Source organism: Strongylocentrotus purpuratus, unplaced genomic scaffold (genome assembly GCF_000002235.5).
Source record: "Strongylocentrotus purpuratus isolate Spur 01 unplaced genomic scaffold, Spur_5.0 spur5_contig_861, whole genome shotgun sequence".
In the NCBI taxonomy this organism is placed as follows: domain Eukaryota; kingdom Metazoa; phylum Echinodermata; class Echinoidea; order Camarodonta; family Strongylocentrotidae; genus Strongylocentrotus; species Strongylocentrotus purpuratus.
Window position 1 is genome coordinate 1,893,821 of NW_022145570.1, and position 21,767 is coordinate 1,915,587.

The 21,767-nt window shown below is 37.9% G+C and overlaps 1 protein-coding gene and 1 long non-coding RNA gene across 2 annotated transcripts; both read left to right on the top strand.

Annotated features, from left to right (window-relative positions):
- Nucleotides 1–4,524: 4,524 nt before the first annotated feature.
- On the top strand, nt 4,525–18,075 carry LOC115929838 (prostasin-like; the record flags this gene model as incomplete). The annotated part of the gene is made up of 5 exons (XM_030999857.1): nt 4,525–4,915; nt 13,812–13,945; nt 14,724–14,901; nt 15,865–16,154; nt 17,975–18,075. Coding segments are annotated over exons 2-5 (660 nt in total), but the record flags the coding sequence as incomplete, so codon positions are not given.
- A 3-nt stretch (nt 18,076–18,078) lies between these two features.
- LOC115929587 lies at nt 18,079–21,765 on the top strand. The gene is made up of 3 exons (XR_004066601.1): nt 18,079–18,117; nt 20,488–20,659; nt 21,729–21,765. It is a non-coding gene; the product is annotated as an uncharacterized LOC115929587 (long non-coding RNA).
- Nucleotides 21,766–21,767: the final 2 nt, after the last annotated feature.

Here is a 21,767-nt window from a genome sequence, read left to right on the forward strand (position 1 = left end):
GATGTTCTAAAATGTCTAACTGTAAAGAGGGAAAAGCTTTTGAAAGGAATCACAAAGTTACTTGCATGATATCATACAACGCCTGCCAATTGTGTTTTCAGCCATAACATATTCAAATCAGAGAATTACATGTGTCACCATAGCAACATTAATATTTTCTAAAACTCAACCCAAGGCAATTGCAACATCCTTGTAGGACACTATTGAAATGTGTGAAGATTAAAATGTTGAAAAAATTGTGAATTTTGATCGAAAAACAATGATTTATCTCTCAAAGTGTTGCCAATTTAAAGATTTGAAAGGTTTTTTTCCATTCTTTTCAAAATGCCTGGCATCGAACGCAATATACATGTAGACATGAAACAAAGATGGATGCAGGCAGAAATGTTGCGCTTTCTACTATTAAATGCGTCTGGCATATTTTCAGTGCTCTGTATCGAAGGTTATACATGTAGAGCCAAACCAGAAACTGTGGGATGATTATCGCGACAGTGTTAATGATTAAGGCTAAATGGATTATCATTACATATGAAGAGGCTGCAGTAGACAACTTTTAAATGATTTTGAGTGTGAAACATGGTCTGTTGATAGAAAGTATCTGCAGAAAGAGCAGTTATTGTAGAAACACAGTATTATCAATACACTGCATAGGCAAGTAATGTTGTACAATGTATATATGCAAACTTGTGCATTATATATCCAGAGTCTTCCAAACTTACAGGTTTACAAGGTCGCTCTCACAACTCATGGAAAAACAATATTTTTATCCGCATTATGTTTACAAGGTAACTGCTCTTTAAACTCAAGGAAAACTATTTTTGATAGAGAAATAAAGTTGAAGTTGTATGTACATGTAAAATGATGGTTTAGGAATTGACAAAAAATCTCATTTTTCTATACTAAAGCAAGAGGTGGGAGGATACTTTTGATTAATGATATTCAATGGTATCTTGCATCTGTTCTGCACATGAACACCACATAGGCCTAATCTGGACCCTGTTTCATATAACTTGTTATCAATTAGAAGTAATAAGCTACTGAAATTGTTGCATGTGATTGGCTGAGAACAAATTGTTTATTCTTGGAAATGTGACTCATGTTATTGATAACAAGTTTTATGAAACAAGGTCCTGAATTTCATCTGGATCAAAATGATGTACTGTTAACAACTAAATTATTCATACCAATCAATTTGATGTTGTTTGTGTTTAACGTAACTCAAGAATGAACAGTGTACTGGTTTAAATTAGGGCTTTTGTTGAATACGTTTTAAATGTAAGCTTTAACATGTCATTTTCTCAAGAAACATTAATGAGGACAAATCAATTTTTCACATACTTAAAAAATGACAAAACTTGGTAAGGGTATGTTCACTGTATTAGTACCTGTGTTTATTACACCTACATGTACATGTATGTTATAAAATACAGGCCCATTTGCATCATTTTAGTAATGAGAAATCAAGATATCAGAATAATGACTGTTTATCACATCGAACAATTACAATTTCTATCATGACACTTCCCCTCTTCTATGATACATGCGATTCTGTACATGTATCTGTGTACATGACAGATACTGCATTCAAGCTGCATGTATTTATAACTTATAATAATAATAATATTATGTATTTCTACTGTGCACTTCCTTATATCATATCACTCAAGGCACTACAATGTAATATGATATGATTTTGATACTTCAGTGTTATCTTATCAAAAAACAAAGAAACAACAAAAACAATATAAGTGATTTCTACAAAATAATCACAACACAATCTATAATTATGCACCGCACAACCTATTATGCACTTGTCCATCGGTAGACTGTTCGCAGGACGAAAGTATTCTAAGCACAATAAAAAAAACGACTGATATAATATTGTCTTTTTTTTTTTTTAAGGAAGTAGTATTGTTGCCAGAAGTTATCTTCTTAAATGCAGTGATAGTAAAAGATCACAAACTCCACAAGTTGTTTTCTTCAAGAACATTCTATATTTTTTAGAATAAATTTGAGATGATTAGATGTAATTTGTTGATGAATAGCTGTCAAAGTAAATTTGATGCAATTTACAGTCACTTGGTATGTTGGTTTGAAAAGACTGCAATACCAATTTGAAGATGAACATTTATTGTGATATATGTACATGTATAGTGCTTTCATAACTATTAAAAACATGTACAAGATTGTTTTTGTTTGTTCACGATTTTTGTGAAAATGTCGTTTTTAGTAATTCCTGAATGGTAAAAAGAATTGGAGTAAATGTAATTGATATGATCATGTTTTTTTAGAGAAGTAAAGACACTTTATAACTATTGTACAACTTACGTGAATGAGACAAGTTTCATTAAAAATCATTTCTTTAATAGATTGTTTCAATTAAACTGCAATGTTAGGCTAATGTTTAGAAGTATTTAAATGTTATTTTAAGTTACTGGTATCCTTAAATTTAAGTTTGAACACTCATAAATAGGTGCTTTAAAAACCTCAACGATATAATATATTTTTTACTCACATAAAGGCCTATTCTTTGTATTGCCTTTGTCGATACATGTATGTGTTGGATAATACTATATTGCACGTCCATAAGTTTTGTATATATTTGATGCACCAAAATGTGATTGATATAATGAATATTGATTGCTATTTTTGATTGTTTATATCAAAAGAGACAAGATCAAAGCAAATCATATATTTTGATAATTTAGAAAACTGATATGTAAGTCATGTTGAAGTATGGTATATAACAAAGCTTGTTTATTGCAATGACTTAATATTACGATCATGTTGTGCATTAGTATTTCACCAGTTAACATATGTTAACCAATGTGAAACTTTGTGAAAGATTAAAGAATAAATACACTGTAAATGTTCTCATATTGGCATTTGTATAATTGAGCAATTTGTTGTATTTTCATTCTTATATTATTACCTGGCATAACTTTTATTTAGAGATATAAATAAATTAACACAACTACATAAGAAATATAGATGTAGTGTTAGGGGAGGGGGTGTAGCTGCCCTTCTTAAGGTTTTGCTCAATAATTCCTATGGATCTTTTTCTTCTTCTTTGTTTCCTTTTCTTTCTCACACTCCCCTCTCTCTTTCTATCGCTCTCTCTCTCTCTCTCTCTCTCTCTCTCTCTCTCTCCCTCTCTCTCCCTCTATTTCCCGTCCTACTCTTGGATGAATTTTTTCCCATTAGCATATTTCCGTTTGACCTTCATGTAGAACAATATTTGACATTTTAAGCTATGCAACTTTGAAAGACAGAACGAGCTCACACAGTACTACTGTACCTGTCGGATGTATAACGCCCTCTATAGATCTGTCACTATTCCGTGATAAGTCTTGCCAATTTTCAAAAAAATAATAAAAACAAACACAACCACACTTCTTGTGGGGTTGGTGTAATAGAGTGAATGCGGAATTTTAAACGCAAAATACATGATTTCTGAAGTCCTGAAGATTATATATATATATATATATATATATATATTTCTTTCTTTTTTTCTGAAGATTAGATTTGATTAATTGAAGCACAAACTGAAATCTTTCGTGGTACAAATTTCAAGAAACTTTCTAGAAAACTGACGAATCAATATGAATAAGTTTTCTCCTGTTCTTGGGGGGGGGGGGGGGGTAGTACATTGTATTCTAATGCATGATTATCTTGACATACATAATTTTACACCCCAAAAATGTGTTTCCCTTCCTAACAAGGTTGTTGTTCGAACATTATATCTCTTAACCATATTTATAGTTTGATGCACACTAGAAATGTAACTGTAACACATTCGTTTCTTCTTGGCTCTTCTCTGTGTCTTTTTCTCTTCATTCTATTACATCTGTTAATCTCTGTTAAAGTAATGTTTGCATGTACTGTCCGCATGTCATCGTGTTTGTCTAAATACCGTCTGCCCGCTCTTTCACCCCACATGTTATCTTTCTCACCTTTTTTCCTGCTACTCTCAATATTTAATTCCCCCCCCCCAGGTGCATACGCAGGGGGTGTTGGGGGGGGGGGGGGGTAAACCCCTCAATTTTTTTTTGGGAAAAAACGAATACTCCTTACCCCCCCCCCCCCCCCTTCCTCCTCCACTGAGCGCACTATCGGTCGGCGCGATTTTCACATTTGAGGGGCAATTTTTTATGTTCACTACCCCCTCCCCACCCCCCCCCCGAAAAAAATGATGCTCACTACCCTCCCCTTCCCCCCCCCCCCCCCACCTGAGCGTAATATCGGTTGGCGCGATTTCCAAAATTTCAAACACCCTCCTTGAAAAAAATCCTGCGTACGCCACTGCCCCCCTCTCTCTCTTTCTCTCTCTCTCACTACTCTATACTTTCCCCTTTTCTATCTTTCCGTTTTTGTATTTTGTATATGCCATTGTTTTACCCCCATCCCATTCTCGTGTTCAAGTTTATCCCACTCTTCCCCTTTCTTTGTATGATTCTTCCCATCTCTCTCTCTCCCTCTCCCTCTCTCTCTCTCTCTCTCTCTTTCTCTCTCTCTCTCTCTCTCTCTCTCTCTCTCTTCCGTCTATCTATTCAGCACCACAATCGTTCCCTTTCTTCCACCAAATTCTCTCTTCTCTTTTCTCACGTTGATGTTGTTGTGAGAAACTTTTAGGGTCAGTAAAGTCAAGTGATATATCGCACACAGCCCCCTGCTATTATAGTGCTGGCCTCAAAATAGAGACCCTGCCATGATATTCCAGACATTACTTCAGTTCTAATCCTGCTGGCAGGGAAGACGCTCTGTTTCTCACAGCTTTTGCGCTCAGTCGTCGAGGAGATCGTTGTCGCTGGGGCGTTTCGAATATTCAGGAGCTTGGTGCTCGTCGAGGGAGTCATTGCGGTTGGCAAGTTTGTAGTTTCCATGATTTTCCACCGGACGGCGAAATCGTAGAACGGTAAGTATTTACTCTTTTATCAACACGACAAATGAAATGCCTTGAAATAATTGCATTAGCCAATCTGAAAGTGGGTGCCCCGGCCCCCACATCCCGATCTTTGCTCTAGATTTATCATGAAAAGAGAAGAAGGGGACGGAGAAGGACGAAGAGGGAGAAAAGAGGAAAAAGATGATGACGTAGAAGAAATAGAAGAACAACAAGAAGAAAAAGAACAAGAAAAAGAACAAGGAGAACAAGAATCCCCGGGAGGGGGAGGGAGGGGGGGGGGGGGGTTACGAAGATTTGGTTTGTACGGGGTGTGCCGCTCAAGCCTCGAAACCCTACCCATTTTTTAAGGGTCATTTGGAGGATTTTTCTCGAAACGAAGGCACACTTTTCACAATTTTCGGGTGTTTGCCATGCAAAAACCTGAAATATTTGTTTTTAAATTTCGACAAAGTGGACCCATGTTTAGTGATATTTTTGTTTTTAAATGGGACCCGTGTTTTGGGATTTGTGTGTGTGAAAAAGTGACCCATGAGAGCGGCACAACCCCGTTTGACTTAATATGTGAGTTACCCCCCCCCCCTTACCCCCGCCGGGACAAGAACAAGAAGGAAAAGAACTACGAGAGGAAGACGAGGATGATGATGATGATGAAGGAAAAAAGAAGAAGGGCAAGATCAAGAAGAAAAAATGAGAAGGAGAATGAGAAGAAGAAGATGGTGGTGATGATGCTAATGATGCAGAAGAAGATATAAGAAAGAAAAAAAAAGGTAGATAAAGGAAAATTGCCTACAACGACGAAATAGACTTTTTCGTTGAGGCAATAGAAATAGAGGCCGGAGAAGACGAGAAGATTTTAAACAAGTTGAGAAGTTCAAGGCCTCTTTGAAAACCTCACCATGAATGTGACTGCCAAACTGGGAACATTAAAAGATTTGCATCTCGTACTCACTGTACATATAGCTTGATACCACATTGATTGTTTTACGCCCCTTTCACGAGATGGAGAAAATAAAACAAAACAAAACAAACAACAATAATAATTTTCCCCGGTAACTGAAATGCTACCATCTTGTTCAATTAATTGTGGATAGATTGATGTAGAATTCAATCAATTCATTTTCCCTTGGAAACGGTTTTGAATTTCCCTTTGAAAGCTAGGAATAAGTCGTTTTTGTTCCATTTTCTACCATGTTCTTTATTCTTCATATAACTGGGTCAGGTAAGAAGGTCTTGGAATGCCAGTTCAGTTCATGTTGATATGTCATTGGATCTTGATTTTCAAATGTGCTTGTTGACATGAAAGGAACATTCCATGTTACCGTATATGATTATTATTGGCTCGGCTTGAACCATCACCCCTCCCCTTTATCCCGATTTCTACTGTATAAGTCTCCTTTAGTTGGCCTACTCAGACAAATGTGCTATCAAAATAAAGTAACATTCTTCTTCAGTCAAAACACTCTAAAAATAGCTGGGTAAACTTTTACCTACGTTTTGGTTTAAAAAAGGGGAGCATGAATGTTTGTTTGGTATGTAACCAAATATTGGGTAACACGTACCCAAGGTTGTGTACAATTTTACTCAACAAACATGCACATTCCATCTTTTTGCTTAAATAGGAATGCAATGTGAAGAAATGTTCAACTGTATAGAAACTGATTCTGAAGTACATTCATTCATGATAATATTTTTAAAAGATGATAAAAGATATTTCCATTAAAAAAAGAAAACAAGATGACAGGATACCACAATATATTTTCGAGGCTTATTTCAGTCAAATCGGGCGCTTTGTGATTTCATGCGAAAACCACGCACTTTTTGGCCCGAATTCACAAAGGAGTTTTGTCGACAAACCTAGGTTTATGTGCGTCATATGACGTGTTTCGACGCTTATTTTTTTTTTACAAACCTGGTTTGTAAAACGCGTGAATTCGGGACAAAAGTTCAAAGAAGTTCTGGATCCTTGTCCTAAATATCACAATGGCCGCCCCCGCCTCCTTAAAATGTCACCCTGTTCACCTACAAATTGACGCCCCCTAAATGTAATTCATTATAGAAAGTGTTTGACTTATACTCAGAAGAACATTGACAAAGGTGAACATCCCAAGAACAAAAAGCTAAACAACTTGAGGATACTTTTGTATCCACTCTCCCTTCTGACTTACAAGTTATTATTTAGACATGTTTTGATGTGCCCAGTTATGTTTGACCATAATCAGGGCGCTCATTTATTGTTTTTATTTACTAGCTATTTTCAAAAGTGTTAACACTTTTTTGACTTTGTATTTTTCACGAAAAACTAAACAAAACACTTTGACATGTCAGCACTTTCAACTAAACGAATTGATTTCTTCTAAGAATTAGGTCAAACGCCATGCACCCTCCAATTTCAATAGTCAAAGGGGTGAAGTGTCACGTCTTATAATATTTGGAAATCCATCTTGCAAACTACAGAAAACAGATGCTACAGCACTAGGTTTACGCTTTACATACACCCATTTATCAAGTAGTCACCTAGAATGTCAAAGTAGGTCACAAACTTGATCTAATTTCCAGAGAAAAAAAAACATACGTGAATCTGTATAGTTTAGAGTATTTCTCAGGGTTATCCTCATTATTCTACAATATGTGTTTCTCGTCTGATAAGTACTTGACCCGACTTAATTCTTTCGAATGCTGAGCAATGTGGGGAACAGTTTTATTTCTACTTAATACAACCTAGGCTTTATTCGAATCTAGCCTTTAATTTCCGTCGCTGACCGTCGAAATTTATATTTTGCTCTCACTGAAATGTCGACATATTTGATAAAATGTCGTTATTAACGCTTTGACAACTAAATTTCTCGTTTGCATAAGCGATAATCCTTGAGAATAACTACTTTAGGGATATAATAGCTGGTGTTTCATGAGTTTAAACCTAGCTAATGACACAACCATGACGGCAAAGACTTTCCATTAAACAAAACTAAGGCAGTTTTAATAGCCATGTCTATCACAATTTTGTGCGCGAGTGCTCTCAGTGACGTAATACGTATCGATTTCTATGGGATATAATATTCACGCAATGAAATTGCCCTAAACTAGATTTCTCAAAACAGCTTGGGTAAAAATTATGGTTTTATCAATAGTTTTTGTTTTTTGAAACTATTTCCTTGACGTTTTGTGTCAAAGGTCAAGCCACAGGAGGACATTCTTGGATTAAATTTGATTTAAGTTTTTATTAAATATCATGATCTGGTTTCTGAATCAGAGGCCTATTTAAAACTCAGGTGTGCGTACTTTATTCACACCAATAAAAAATATGTTGCTGGCGATTTTTGTGCTTTTCTTTTAAATCATAGACTCAGAATGTACCGGAAAATGTGAAACATTTTGTTGAAGTTAAGTTGATGTTGTCGCTGCTGTTGTCATTGTTGTTGTCATATCGTTGTTGTTATGGCTGCTTGCCAGAGATCTTTTTCTGAATTGGGCCTTTTTTTCCCTGTTCCGCCCCTGCCCTATATATTTCAAATAATAAGAATCTTCCTCAATTGCTTTGTTCACACGGCCCCAATTCGAAACTATTTAGTGTTTGGGGGGGGGGGGGGGGTGTGCCTACCAAGATTTACAAAAGCTTAAACTTTATGTTATGATTACCCCCAACTTATGAAAACTCCAGCAGAAATACCATTGCATTAATAGTTTGTATGTATTAACGTATGCCAAGTTTCGTCGAATTGTTGGGCGCACATAACTCTTCTTCCATATTCATTGGTATAGCGTTTTATAACTGGAAATCTAGCATTGATCTCTTTCTTTAAAGATTTTTTTTTCTTTAACCCTTCCGAATGCCTCGAGGTTAATTCAATCAGCTCTCGACCTGCATGGCAGGTTAAATCTCAACCCTAGATAATTGAAAATCATGACTTCTGCAGCGGGATTCTTTAAGTCACATGACAGCTGAAAAACGGGAGAACTCGATGAAAGAAGGATTGCAAATGGTGGGAAAATCCCATTTGATGCAGCAAGTCAAAAACGTTTTATTTAACATCGCGTAAATTGTTATCCCTTTTATGATACGTGCTCTCTCAACGTACACGAGTCTATGCTCACAATAGTGGATTCCACTCTCAAGCAGGCCCGTAGCCAGAGTTTGATGGGTTTTTTTTTTGGGGGGGGGGGGGGGAGGGGGGGGGGGCACATATTGTAATCGATCGAGGTAAACAAAAAAAGGGGTCTAAAAAAGTTCAACCGTTCTTGGAAAATGTTTTGGGGCACGTGCCCCAAACCCCCGTGCCCCCCGTGGCTACGTGCCTGCTCTCAAGAGAGTAATTTAACCGCTACTTGCGAGCGGATTGTGATATTATAGAGTGGATTCAACTTTGGAGGAAAGGAAGCGATCCCCCCAAAATATTCAAAAAATGTGGATTTCCAATTCCCTTGAATTTGTTTAAACAGAAAACATGGAGCAGAGCTAAAAGTACGTACAACAATGTTGCACGCACCGGTCAACTGCAAAAATGCAGAAAAATTAGAATTATTGAAATATTTCTTGTCAGTATTTACCTGTTATAGAAATGATTATAGAAACAAGACATCGGATTTTTATTGAACGATCAATAAACGGTAAAAGAAAAGTTCATCCTAATAACAATGACAAGCTTTAGACAGAATTTACAAGTACATGTAGCTTCAAGATCCAATACGAGTAATAATTTAGTTTTACAAAACGTACCTACGAATAGGAAAACAAAATATTGGAGCCAGCTTTTCTATCAAGAATTACATATCAGAGAATCCATCACAGATAAGAATTTTTATTTTCATAGTGTATCCATCTTCGGCTCTCAAGACTTTTTCACCTATTCACATATCCAAAGATTTTGTATAGGGCACATTTTTCAAACAAATTACATTAGCTTATAAAGCTCACTACGCCCAGCAGTGGTCCGTGGCATTTGAATTTGGCTACCCTAGAAAAATGTAGTCCGAGTATCGATTTATAAAATCAGGTTCTAGAACCTTCGCCAAAGGGTCAACATTTTCCCAAAATTTCCATCAACTAAAAAGAAGAAGAAGAAAAAAGAAAAAAAAAAGGATTTCCCTAGTTTGCCATTTTCACCCCCCCCCTCCCCCCTCCAAAAAAAAAGGAAAGAGGTGCTCATATTTTTCAAATATGCGGACAGGAAATTGAATACATTTGTCAGACAAACGGGACCGACACGAGACCGACTAAAGACCGAAAGGAAAATTGCAGAACCCTAAATCGGTGGGTCCAAACTCCAAACAGTTAGAGTCGGTTTTGCGGTGTGTCGAGGGTCTAACCTAATTTTCGAGGGGAGTTTGGGTGAGCGGTGGTGATTGATTAGTTGGCACATGATTATAGTAAATGCGAGGGGGCACCGTGGTATATTGATGAAGGCTCTTGACTCACATACGTAAGGTCATTGGTTCGATCCTCGCGTGGTGCATATAGTTCCTTGGACAAGGCGTTTTACCCTCATGATGTAATCCCTCTTTACCTGGCCCAGTTGTAAAAAGGGGTACCTGGCGATGTTGGGGGTAATTGCGTGTCCCGCATGAAGAACAGTACTGATGGACTATATACCCTTGGTATAATTAGACCCTGTTTTAGGAAAGGAAATGTGTATGTTCTAGATGATATAAAAACTTGAGCATTGTAACGGACATCTTTGGTACTGGTGCGACTGGTCTCTTTATTAATAAAGGCATATCAGAAAAATACAGACCTCATATTAATTTTTATCTCTAGTAACGAATTAAATTGTAGTTTATAAAGGTTTCGTCTGGCTGGTTGTGGTGATGCAGCAGGCTGCGGGTGGATGTTTCGTTTAGGCCGGCCGCGACCGGACGACCTATTTGTGACAAAGCTTTCTGACGCTCCATTCGGATGGCTGCGGCGGGGGCTGCGGCCGGCGCATACATGCGGATATCTTCGGTATAAGTGGTCAAAGAAAGCAGTGTTTTGCATTGAATATAGATAAAGGTAGGAATACTTTTCGTTGTAAAGAAATAAGAATGAAACGCGAAGTTTCTTTCAATACAAATAATCGTCCAGATGTCAAGCAGAGTCAAATTAAATTGGATTTCAAGAATCACCTGATCATTCGTTTTTGCCCGAATCGGCAAAAGTTGGAATGACAGATATATATTACCCCACCCAATGACTTCTCATACTTGACATAGTCATCATGTTGAGTCCTATTTGTCTTATTTATAATCGCAGAAGGGAAGCTGGGTAGTGGATTACATACAAACTAAGACCTTTGACCTACATGGATGTCGGTGACTTTTTTGGGGGAGTGGGGGGGGGGGGATTGGGTGAGGAGACCAGGATTTGAAGGTTGATCAAACGCACCATGCACGGATGCTGGTAGATTCATCATCTACTAGTTGCGACTTTTTAAGAAAGCTTTCAAAAGTTGCGGTTTTCTACGATGTAGCCAATATTTCAAATTCTCGGATGTAACGAATGCAGATTTTGTTACGTACTGTTACGAAACGCCCCGAAATGCCAGCCTGAATACCGCCCCATCGTCCGTCAGGCTCCATACACTTTAATCATATTAATAAGAAATCATCAATGAAAACGTTAATGCAAGTTGAATTGTAGGCTATTGCAAGGATTCTTGAAAATAGGAACTAGCTTGAATCAACGTCCATAAATCAAGTCCCAATCAATCATGTTATTACTGATTACTTTGAAGAGCTTATAAGTTTCGTTTTAAACACAATCGGTAAGACTTTCAGAAAATCAACCTGAGGCAATGTCGATAGCCTTTCAAAAAATAAACTTAGGCGGATTCGAGCACTTCTGGTATTTCCTATTTAAATCATGTTCAGTTTATTTGATAAGCAATCGTAATAGTTGAACATTTAAATAGGCTGGAAGCCTCGCTCTAATTTTATTTCTTGAATGTCTTTGCGATTATGTTTTGTTTTTGTTTTAGTACTTATGTTGTTGTTGCTAGCTGTGCGTGGTATTGTTTTCGACATGTAAGAATGTAATTATTGATTGAAGCCCAGTTGACAAAAACTAATTGCGAACTTTTATGGGTGACTCGAGCAGGGTATATCTTTTTAAAATCAATCTCTTTGAATTTAAATTTAGCTTTAATTTTTTTATTTTGTAGATAAGATTAACTCATTCTGATCTCGTATGAAAGCATTAACCTTTGAACCGATTAGGGATCCAAAGGCGACAATTATTGCCTCGTGGTCAACTTCCAACACTTGTCGAACTCCTAAATTTACTTGACATCAACCTGAAACACAATCAAGCACAATCAAATCTAAAGCTTTAACTCATACAATGATCTTTTCTTGACGAAATAAATATGAGATCACTTGACGTTGGATCATATCGGATCAACTTCTAAATGGACTTTAAAAATCAAGTTGATCTTATTGTTTTTCTTCATTAAATTGCTATTATGAAAGTCTCATGCCGTATAAAAACCACACATCAGAAAAAGAAAACAAACAAAGTTGGGCATAGGCTTAATTAATTAATGAAGAACTGGAAATACTGCACACTTAAAGGTATAGACCAGTTCTGGTCGTGCGATTGCATTGTGAAAGAAACGTTGTGGAATCAATCAGATATGGTTGATCACCTAGCATATATGTGTTGGTGTGTACTGCAAGGTTCTGGAATCATCAAAATGATAAGAAATTTGACCCAGTCTTCGTAAAGTTACAAGCACTGTTCACAGAAAAATGTATATGGGACTACGTTATATCTATCCAGTCCGGATATATACAATAATTTACCAAATATATCAATGAGTAGGCGGTTTCCCGTAAAAATTTGTAACACCACGTATTAGTCAAAACATATTCTTTCACATGATTGGTAATAAGGGCTTCCGTTTCATTTTTTTGAGAGGGGGGGGGGGGGGGGGGGCGTTTCCAAAACTGGTCTATACCTTTAAATCTAGATTGCCTTCATATTGAGTCGTTTACCTGCAAGAACTTACCTGGGAGAGAGCTGACATGAATGTAGCCTGCATGTGGCCTTACAGAGGTCACAATCAGAACGTGCCTATGACTCTGATCCCAATATTAGCCGATATCAGCAGGACTTCTGTTGCCATGCCAATTACAGATTCAGCTATCCAAATAATAAGGGGAGGGGTGTTGAATGTTTCCATCGGGATGGTTCCTGCCTGCTCCTAACTTGTTTGCATTGTCTACTATAGGCGGGATACAATACAACCATAAAAATAAGATATTGCATGTGCTGGATAGGTTGATGTTACAGTTGTATTAGGTAGATTTTTATCCTCTTACTTTTAACCGACTAAAATGAAATGAATCTGATTAATTCTTTCAAAATGTTGCTATTCTTATTTATTTAGTCATCTTAGTTTCTATTTCTATTTCTTTCTTTGTTCTACTTTCTTATTCCACTTTGCGGATAAGCAGACATTATCCTCTTTTAAGAGCTATTTAAGGGAGCAATGGACCTACCATGGATCTCGAATAATAGTTTAATGGTTTTAATCAAACATTACACAATTGTATTTGTGCTTAAATGGAAGACATAATGACCATCGATCCTTGACATTAATTTCATTGTCTTTGTTGAAGCCTGGTACCATACACTATTTACCTTTATCACTTGATATATTTCCCCCAATTGTCATAACTTCGATCCTTCTTTACAATGCCTTTAGCATGTCTAAATAGATTAAGAATTATCTAGGTACGTATTGAACTCCTGGGTCACGAGAGAAAACTGTAGATGAAATGCATTGTCTTTATATTTTACGAACCGAGTTATGAACGTACTCTTTACTAAATCTGGCTACAAACTTTTAATTCTAAATCAAGTGAATTATCCACTAACAAAGTTGATTACCATTAAAAATGATCAAACCAAACATTTATTCTTTCCCAACAGATACCAGTAAATTCTGCTTCATCTTGTTAAGGACGGACCCGTCATGGATCGATTTGTGCCAAGCTTATTAGCGGTTCTTTGTCTGATCGTCTCTCTTCAGTGCTCAACGGCCCGCCGCCGAGGACCCTACCAAGGTGAAAATAATGATGGATGCTGATAATGAAGACGACGACGACAGTGACGATGATGATGGTCATAATGATGATGATGAATAAGACGACGACGACAATGATGATAGATATGACGACGATGATGATGATGGTGATAGTAGCAGTGGTGATGGTAGTGGAGATGATGGTGTTCGCGATGATGAAGATGATGATGGTAGTGATAATGGTGATAATGATGGTTGTTGTTGTTGGTGGTGGGGTGTTGCTGATGAGTTGTTGTTGTTGGTGATGTTGATGGTGTTGGTAGTGGTCATGGTAGTGTTGATTTGATGGTAATGATGGTGATGACGATGATGAATATGATGATGAAGATTATGATGAAGATGATAAAAACTATAATAGTATTGATGATGTGGACGATGATCATTATGGAAATGATTGTAAATATATTTTTTACTACCATTACTGTTACCGGTTTTACTGTTACCATTAATAAAATTATCATTAGGATCATCGATAATAGTTTTTGTTTATGTCATTATCCTTGTAACAGCACTAATGTTTTTTGGCAAGACATTAATCTACATTTTCCACACTCTACCCAGGTGAGGTAAATGGGTATCCAGAAGTAGGAAATTCCTTGAATGCTAGAGCGCCTTTTCATGATAGCTCGGCTAAAGCCGGGGTAATAATTATGATTGCAGGGCCCTCAGGGAGAACAGTATCAATTAATTATGATGACACTACCCTGGATAAACAAGAAATATTATTATCATTATTATTATTATCACCTTTATCGCAGAAACAACAAATTGTGGATTCCAGAGAGCAGACCTGGCTCCTGAGTTAATGATCACCGGAGGCCGCATAGCCCAAGCGGGAGAATGGCCGTGGCAGGTGGCTTTGCTGTACGAAGATTCCTTTCTCTGCGGCGGACAACTTATCGTAGAGGACTGGGTCTTGACTGCATCGCATTGCATGTAAGTAGCGCATGCAGCCGTAGAGCGTTAATTCTTCTTTCCGTATACCGGTTGCATACGCAGCGTCATTTCCATTGCGCTGTTTAGTAGGACCAGGGTCTTTGGTATACAGTCAGGCACATAATGCATAATTATGACAATCCTATACTAGCATTCGCCAGGCACAGATGCAAGTCAATGGCGCAGGGATGCGATGGCTTAGCGCAAGGTTTGGGATTTAACAACAAAATTGACGTAGACGGAACATATATATATAGCGCATGTAACCGTCGACGTATTGTTCTTATTTCCTTTTACTGACTATACTGGGGGCGACACTTCCACCGCGCTACTTAGTATAGGACATTCAGACAGAAAATGCACAGCACAGGCCAAAAACTATTCCACAGGCACACACTTATTTCACAGGCACAGACGAAAGTCAGTGGCACAGGGATGCGACGGTTTAGCACAAAGTCATCAATCTGAGATGGATTGAAACCCATTATCTATAGTTTGACTGGCTTACGAGAGTCGATAGTCGCTCTTTGTTGACTAAAACCACCTCCCTTCCTCAAGTTCTTTTGTCCGTTGCACACAAGGCGTCACTTCAGTTGCCTAATCATCTGCGTTATATATATCTGAGAAGGCATGTAACACATGCGCCATGCAGATGTTAGAAACATTGTTTGCACTGTACATGATATCACTCCCACATGACGTGGCAAAGACCAGGGGGGCGTTTCACAAAACTTGTCATCAATGACAAATTACATGTTGTGTTATAAGCTACTGAAATCCTTGCTTCTGATTGGTTATCAGCAGAATTGTCACTGATTTTTGTCATTTGTCAGTGAAAAGAGCTTTGTAAAACGGGTCCCGGAACATTCAATCACTGACGCAGACCTACGCCAATGCATGCAGGTGACGCATCGTGTACTATGGATTTGACTTATTTCTCTTTTCATATCCTTATCCCTGAAGCACCCACTTGAACAACCCAATGGGACACAGTATCATGATGGGTAGCATCCACCTCAACAACTTCACCGATGGGAGATACACGCAGGTCAAGGAGGTCCTTGAAATCTTTCCTCATCCGAACTACTCTACGCTCATCAGCGACTTTGATCTCGCCCTCCTGCACCTAGCGGAACCTTTCGAGCTGACAGACTATGTCCAGACCATCTGCCTTGCCAAGGAAGGCATGGAAGAGATCTATGAACCTGGTACAGCCATGTGGGTGTCCGGATGGGGCGCCAAACAAGATATGGGTAAGAACAGAATTCCTTTAGACTGTGAAGCGTTGTCAAGTAAGATACGGTTACTATAGCTATAGGCGGACGGAGTACGTAAAAATTCGCCATGTGGATTTGAATCGTATTTATATAACTCCGACTGTGAGACTGATCTTGATATCTTAAAGCCTATCTGTACTAGTTTGGCCAGGGGGATTATAACTCCCTGCAAGGTCACTGACAAGTGGTTATCTCATCAAATCAGCTCTCAATTAACATAAGAAAAAGGGGATCACGGGGGACCAACAGGCACCGACTAGGCATTGTTTGCTATATAGAGGGCGCAAGTACCTATAAGTAGTGCAGTGGGGCTTTAAACTTTTCTCCCTCTTAAAATTCTCTTAATTTGAAATTGTATAGGTGTTAATATGTTGCGTTAAATTGCTATTGAGACACTACTTGTTGTTCAGGTTTCTATGAATTTCGATTGCTTTATGTCAATTATGATGATTTGAAATGGAAGTAAAATGTTTTGTGCCTGGGCGTATGTTGATATTTGTTTGTGATAAATAACAACCCAGCATGAGCCAAAATATTTTGGCGTGGTCATCGACCAACTATCGAGCTGATCCCATACATGTTCAATCAAATATCACCAGGGGTTCTTATAGCTTCTCTTTCTCTGTACGTTTGTATTGCGTACTTTGTTTTGTTCTTGTTTTTCTTATACAAATCGAAAGGTATACATTTTTTATTCCGTTACGGGGTTCCATCTTTCAATTTCATCCTTCATTGGGAACTTGTACACATGCCAAGACTTTTCTTCGAATAACGTTAGGCTTCCAATCCTGCTGGGTTTATAAAAGATCAACGACCCAGGTCGATTGAATACCAGATGCAAGCGCGGTAAATAATACCACCTGCTTGAATTAGCTTCAAAAGGATCATGATTTGGCAAGGTATATGTTGATATTAGGCGGGACTGCACTACCTGTAGCTACTTGCGCGCTCTATATAGCAAACAATGCCTAAGCGGTACCCGTTGGTCCCCCATGATCTCCTTTTTCTTATGTTAATTGAGAGCTGATTTGATGTGACTGATAACCACCGGTCAGTGACCATGCGGGGAGGTCTAACCCCTCCTGGCCAAACTAGTGCAGACAGGCTTTATGTCCCATTCGATTATCGAGCATGATAGAATGATTAATAAAAAGATAGTTACATGTAATTGTCATTCGTATTTCGTCGCATTCCAGCTTTGGTGTGGCTATCAAGTATCAAGTTACAATCAACCTTTGACATGCCCTTAGTTTAGAACAAGATTAGGGTTGTATGCAACGTCTCGTTCACGTACCGTCTGCAAAGCAAAAAAACTGAAGTAAAAATGTTTATTTTTTCATTCACTTATTTAAAAATAATTATAAATGGTTATAAAATAAATTCTCAGAAGAGCAATGGTCCGAAGGTTCAACCTTGGGGACCCCACATGAGCTCATTAAGGAATTAGATGAAAACCTACTGCACTCTGTTCACGGGGCAGTGTTAAAACATATATACGTGACAGTTATCAGAATAAAATCCTTGAATAAGAAAATTTATTAGAATTGATATGAAATTGACTCAGCCTACATTGGACTACACACTTCTGGTATGGCTGTTTGGTCCTCGCACTCAAGTTATTTCTGGTCATATTTTGAAGAGAAACCCTTTTCAGGAAACATTTCTCTTATGACTTTCTACCAAACTGATATGAAAAAATGACAAAGCCTTATCTCATTTGTAATTATTCACCTTTTTCCAGAATCTGGCTCTTCTTTAAACGTCAGTTGTGCCTTCCTTTCCTTTATGCTCCACAGGTGGACTTCCTAAAACCTTGCATGAAGTGGAGATTCCTATGGTAGACCATGAGCAATGTCGGGTCATGTACATAGGTGAAGATAATATCACACCCAACATGATATGTGCTGCACCTGTAGAAGGAGGGAAAGGACCATGTGGTGTAAGTATGATCATTAATGTATTCCCTTAACCTTTACCGGTCGATGATATAGAATCGCATGAATACATTACAACCATTTACCCTATTCTCTTAAAACACGATCGCAACTGCTTTCGAGAAATCAACCTATAAAGGCAATTTCAATATCCGTGTGCGTCACTTACTTAAAATGTGCGAACATGCCAATGATTTCTATGGAACATAAGATGTGTCGAATATATAACTCTACATCATGAATAGATGAGAGGTACATACACAATTTAAAGTTGGATGACATTAACTACAACAACAAGATCGTAACAACGAGTACATGCATGGGACAACATGAAACATTTCGACTTGTATTTCACCATCATAACACACAAGTAAGGAAACTTTGAATTTTATGAACTTTATTGCGATGGGCGAGGACCCTGTATATAAACACTGTGTTTACTTTTGACGATAGTTTGAATCATATTTCCTGTTTTGTTTGTATTGAAATACAAGATTTCAAAATCGGTTGCCAGTATGTCTACAAGATGTCTTACGGATATGTGGGTCATTGGCGCAACCAGGATTCTATGGGTCGGGGGGGGGGGGGTACATCTGAAAAAGTGTACTATGATTTTGATTTTCAAAGGAATATTTATGTCTGAATATTCTTTGACAAAAGCAAGAAAAAACTCCAATCTTCCGCAGAAGAGGAGGCACGCAATTTTGTCCCCCCCCCCTCCACCGGGAAAAGGGGGGGGGGATGCGTCCCATATGTCTCCCCCTTTAATCCATCATTGTACGTTCCTATGGAAATGTTGAAGGCGAATGAGAGGTATTGTGTGAAACAGTGCCTCAAAGTCCCCATGGGTTTGACATACGTGCTGTGAACCAATTCACTAACTCGACCTCCAAGTTCATGACTATTTTCCGGTAATTTTAACATTGGCGCAGCAGCGGGAAGCAAAGGGGCTAAGGGATCGTTTAACAATGTTAAATCTGAGATACACGGCCCTACATGTTATCAGTGTCTGTGATATGGTGTAATATTGAAGCCCTACAAAAATTGCGCTTCAAAATGATCAAGAAGTGCCTCAAAAAAGTAAAAAAAATCTTTGAGTGACCGGTTTTACCATACTCGTTTTCCCCAATAGACTGTAGTGTTTTGAAAACCGTCATGCGAACGGTTTTCAAAATTTGTAATTCCAATCATAAATATCTTGATAATCAGACAGGCGATCGGCTTGTAAAAGTCATGGGGGTCCTGACTGACCTAAAGGTTTATAATTATCATTGCATCTTGAGCTAAATCCAGAATTTAGTTTCAGAATCTGAGACAAAGTTACCGGATCCCTTTAACGGTGCATCGAATAACGAGGGTTAATAAGTTGAAAAAGAGATAAACAGAGGGAGAAAAGAAAGTAGAGAGAGGAACGGGAACCCAAACTCGTCCCAAACTCGTCCACGCCCTCTCCACCCTCCCCCCCCCCCGTCGACATGACATCATTGTCACTGAATACATTAAAGGGAAATCCAATCTTGATACCAGACTACTCTAGAAGAAAAGAGAAGAAGCTGAAAAGTTTGAATGAAGTCATACCAATAAATAGATAAGGTCATGAATTTTTGACAGAACTAATCACTATGGGTACGGGCTTTTAAAATGGGCTGAATTGGGACGTTTCTGTGATATAGGGGTGGACAACTTTCCGAATACGGAAAAGGCCTATTACAAATCGTCTCTCAATTCATTTTTTCCCTCCTTACTTTTCAAAATATCGTTTAGTCAATAACGCCATTTTGGGTCAGTTTAACTTAATTTAGTTAAGAAATCCTAGTTCCTGAAAAAACCTTATGCGTATTACATGCTTATACTGCTATTTCTATCAGTCACGACCATTATCACTATGACAATGATGGTGATTATTAATATTACCAACATTATTGTTAATATTGTTATCATCTTCGTCAATCGGTCGTACGTATTGATGATATTCTTCAAAATTTATAATCCTATGATTATCTTTTATAGTAATAATGTAATGGTTTTGTCTTTTATTGTTTTTTTCTTCTTCTTCTTCTTCTTCTCTTAATGTTTTTATCATCATTATTATCTTTGTCATTATCATTTTATTACTATTATCATTATCCTCATCATTATCATTATTATTGTAATTATCATCATCGTCATCATCATAATCGTCATTATCATCAGAATAGTCGCTAGTATTGATATTATTTGGAGTATATAATACATACGCTCTAGATGAGATGGTGGGGGAATGTGATTAGTTGACATTGATGGCACTGTCCAACTTGTACGTTTTTCGGTGATTTTTTTTTAAAGCTTTCAGAATGACAACGAAATTACCCTTAAGATATGATTTTCGTTGCCAGGGGGACAGTGGAGGACCTCTTGTGTTAAAGAGAGGTGATCAATGGTGGCTAGCCGGGACTGTACTGGGTGGTAATGGATGCGGCAGCCCAGACTTTCCAAACGTTTTCCAGAACGTCATCGCTTACCAGGAATGGATTGAACCGATTTTCAGTAACCGTCTCCCCGAAGCCCGTAAGTACCTATAGGGTTAACACCCTCCCCTTTTTTATGAAAAAGGAATGACCTATGAAGGTAATCATGATATCAACAAATATTATACTACATATACTTTGGCGAGATTTTTCTCCGCGATCAATGCCAGGCAATAATGGGTCGTTCACATATGACGCTTTTGACCGCCGCAGTTTCTCGCGTCATGTGCAAACGGACCTAAACACGAATTACTTTCTCCAACTCCTGACCAGCCACTCACCTAACCCTAATCATAAGCCAAATCCTAACCTTAAACCCGGTCGCAAGCTAGGAGTACACTCTATTTTTGATTTGATATTTTCAGGTGAAAGTGTCGACTGAGCAAATATCGGACCATCTGCATGTCTCAATTTGTTGCTACATATTTAATATGACTTCTTAAAACACACCAATGTAATCCACTTCAATATGAGTATCCTTAACCTTTCCAAGTACGAGACGGATAGACGTGTAGGTAAATAGTTAGATTCCAATTATGAAGTTCAGCCTCCTTTAGATCAAATCCACGAATCCGATACATCTACAGAATATTAAATGGAAGGGTTTAAGACGTTTGAAGGTATCTTAATAATCGAGTGGTTTAATCAATCGATTATAAATTACGAAGGTCGTCGGTTCGAGCCCCGGCACGACACGTATGTCCTTGAGCAAGGCACTTTATCTACATTGCTCCTCTCCACCCAGATGTCAATCGGATACCTAGTAAGATGCGAACGTCATCGTGGTTGTGCGCGTCCGTGAGGAAGGGAATCAGCTGGAATATTCCCCAGGGAGAGGAGAATGTACACTTTAATTTGTAGAATAGCAATTGAATTAAGTGACCGGGGTAATAATAATACTGTAAGTGCAGTGGTCAGTAAATTATGCTTTTTAAGAAACTGGTATTACAATTATTGTTAATAATAATTGATTAAATAATACTATTTATTTCTATACATATTTATCTGTTAATGTAGACATATCTAGTCATTTTTTTTTCTTCACATCTAGGCATTCATTTAGTTATTGATTATTGATTGATTGAATTGTCTCTTCTAATTCTTGCCAGAAACAACACGTTGCCGGGATGATCAGTTTAGCTGCAAAG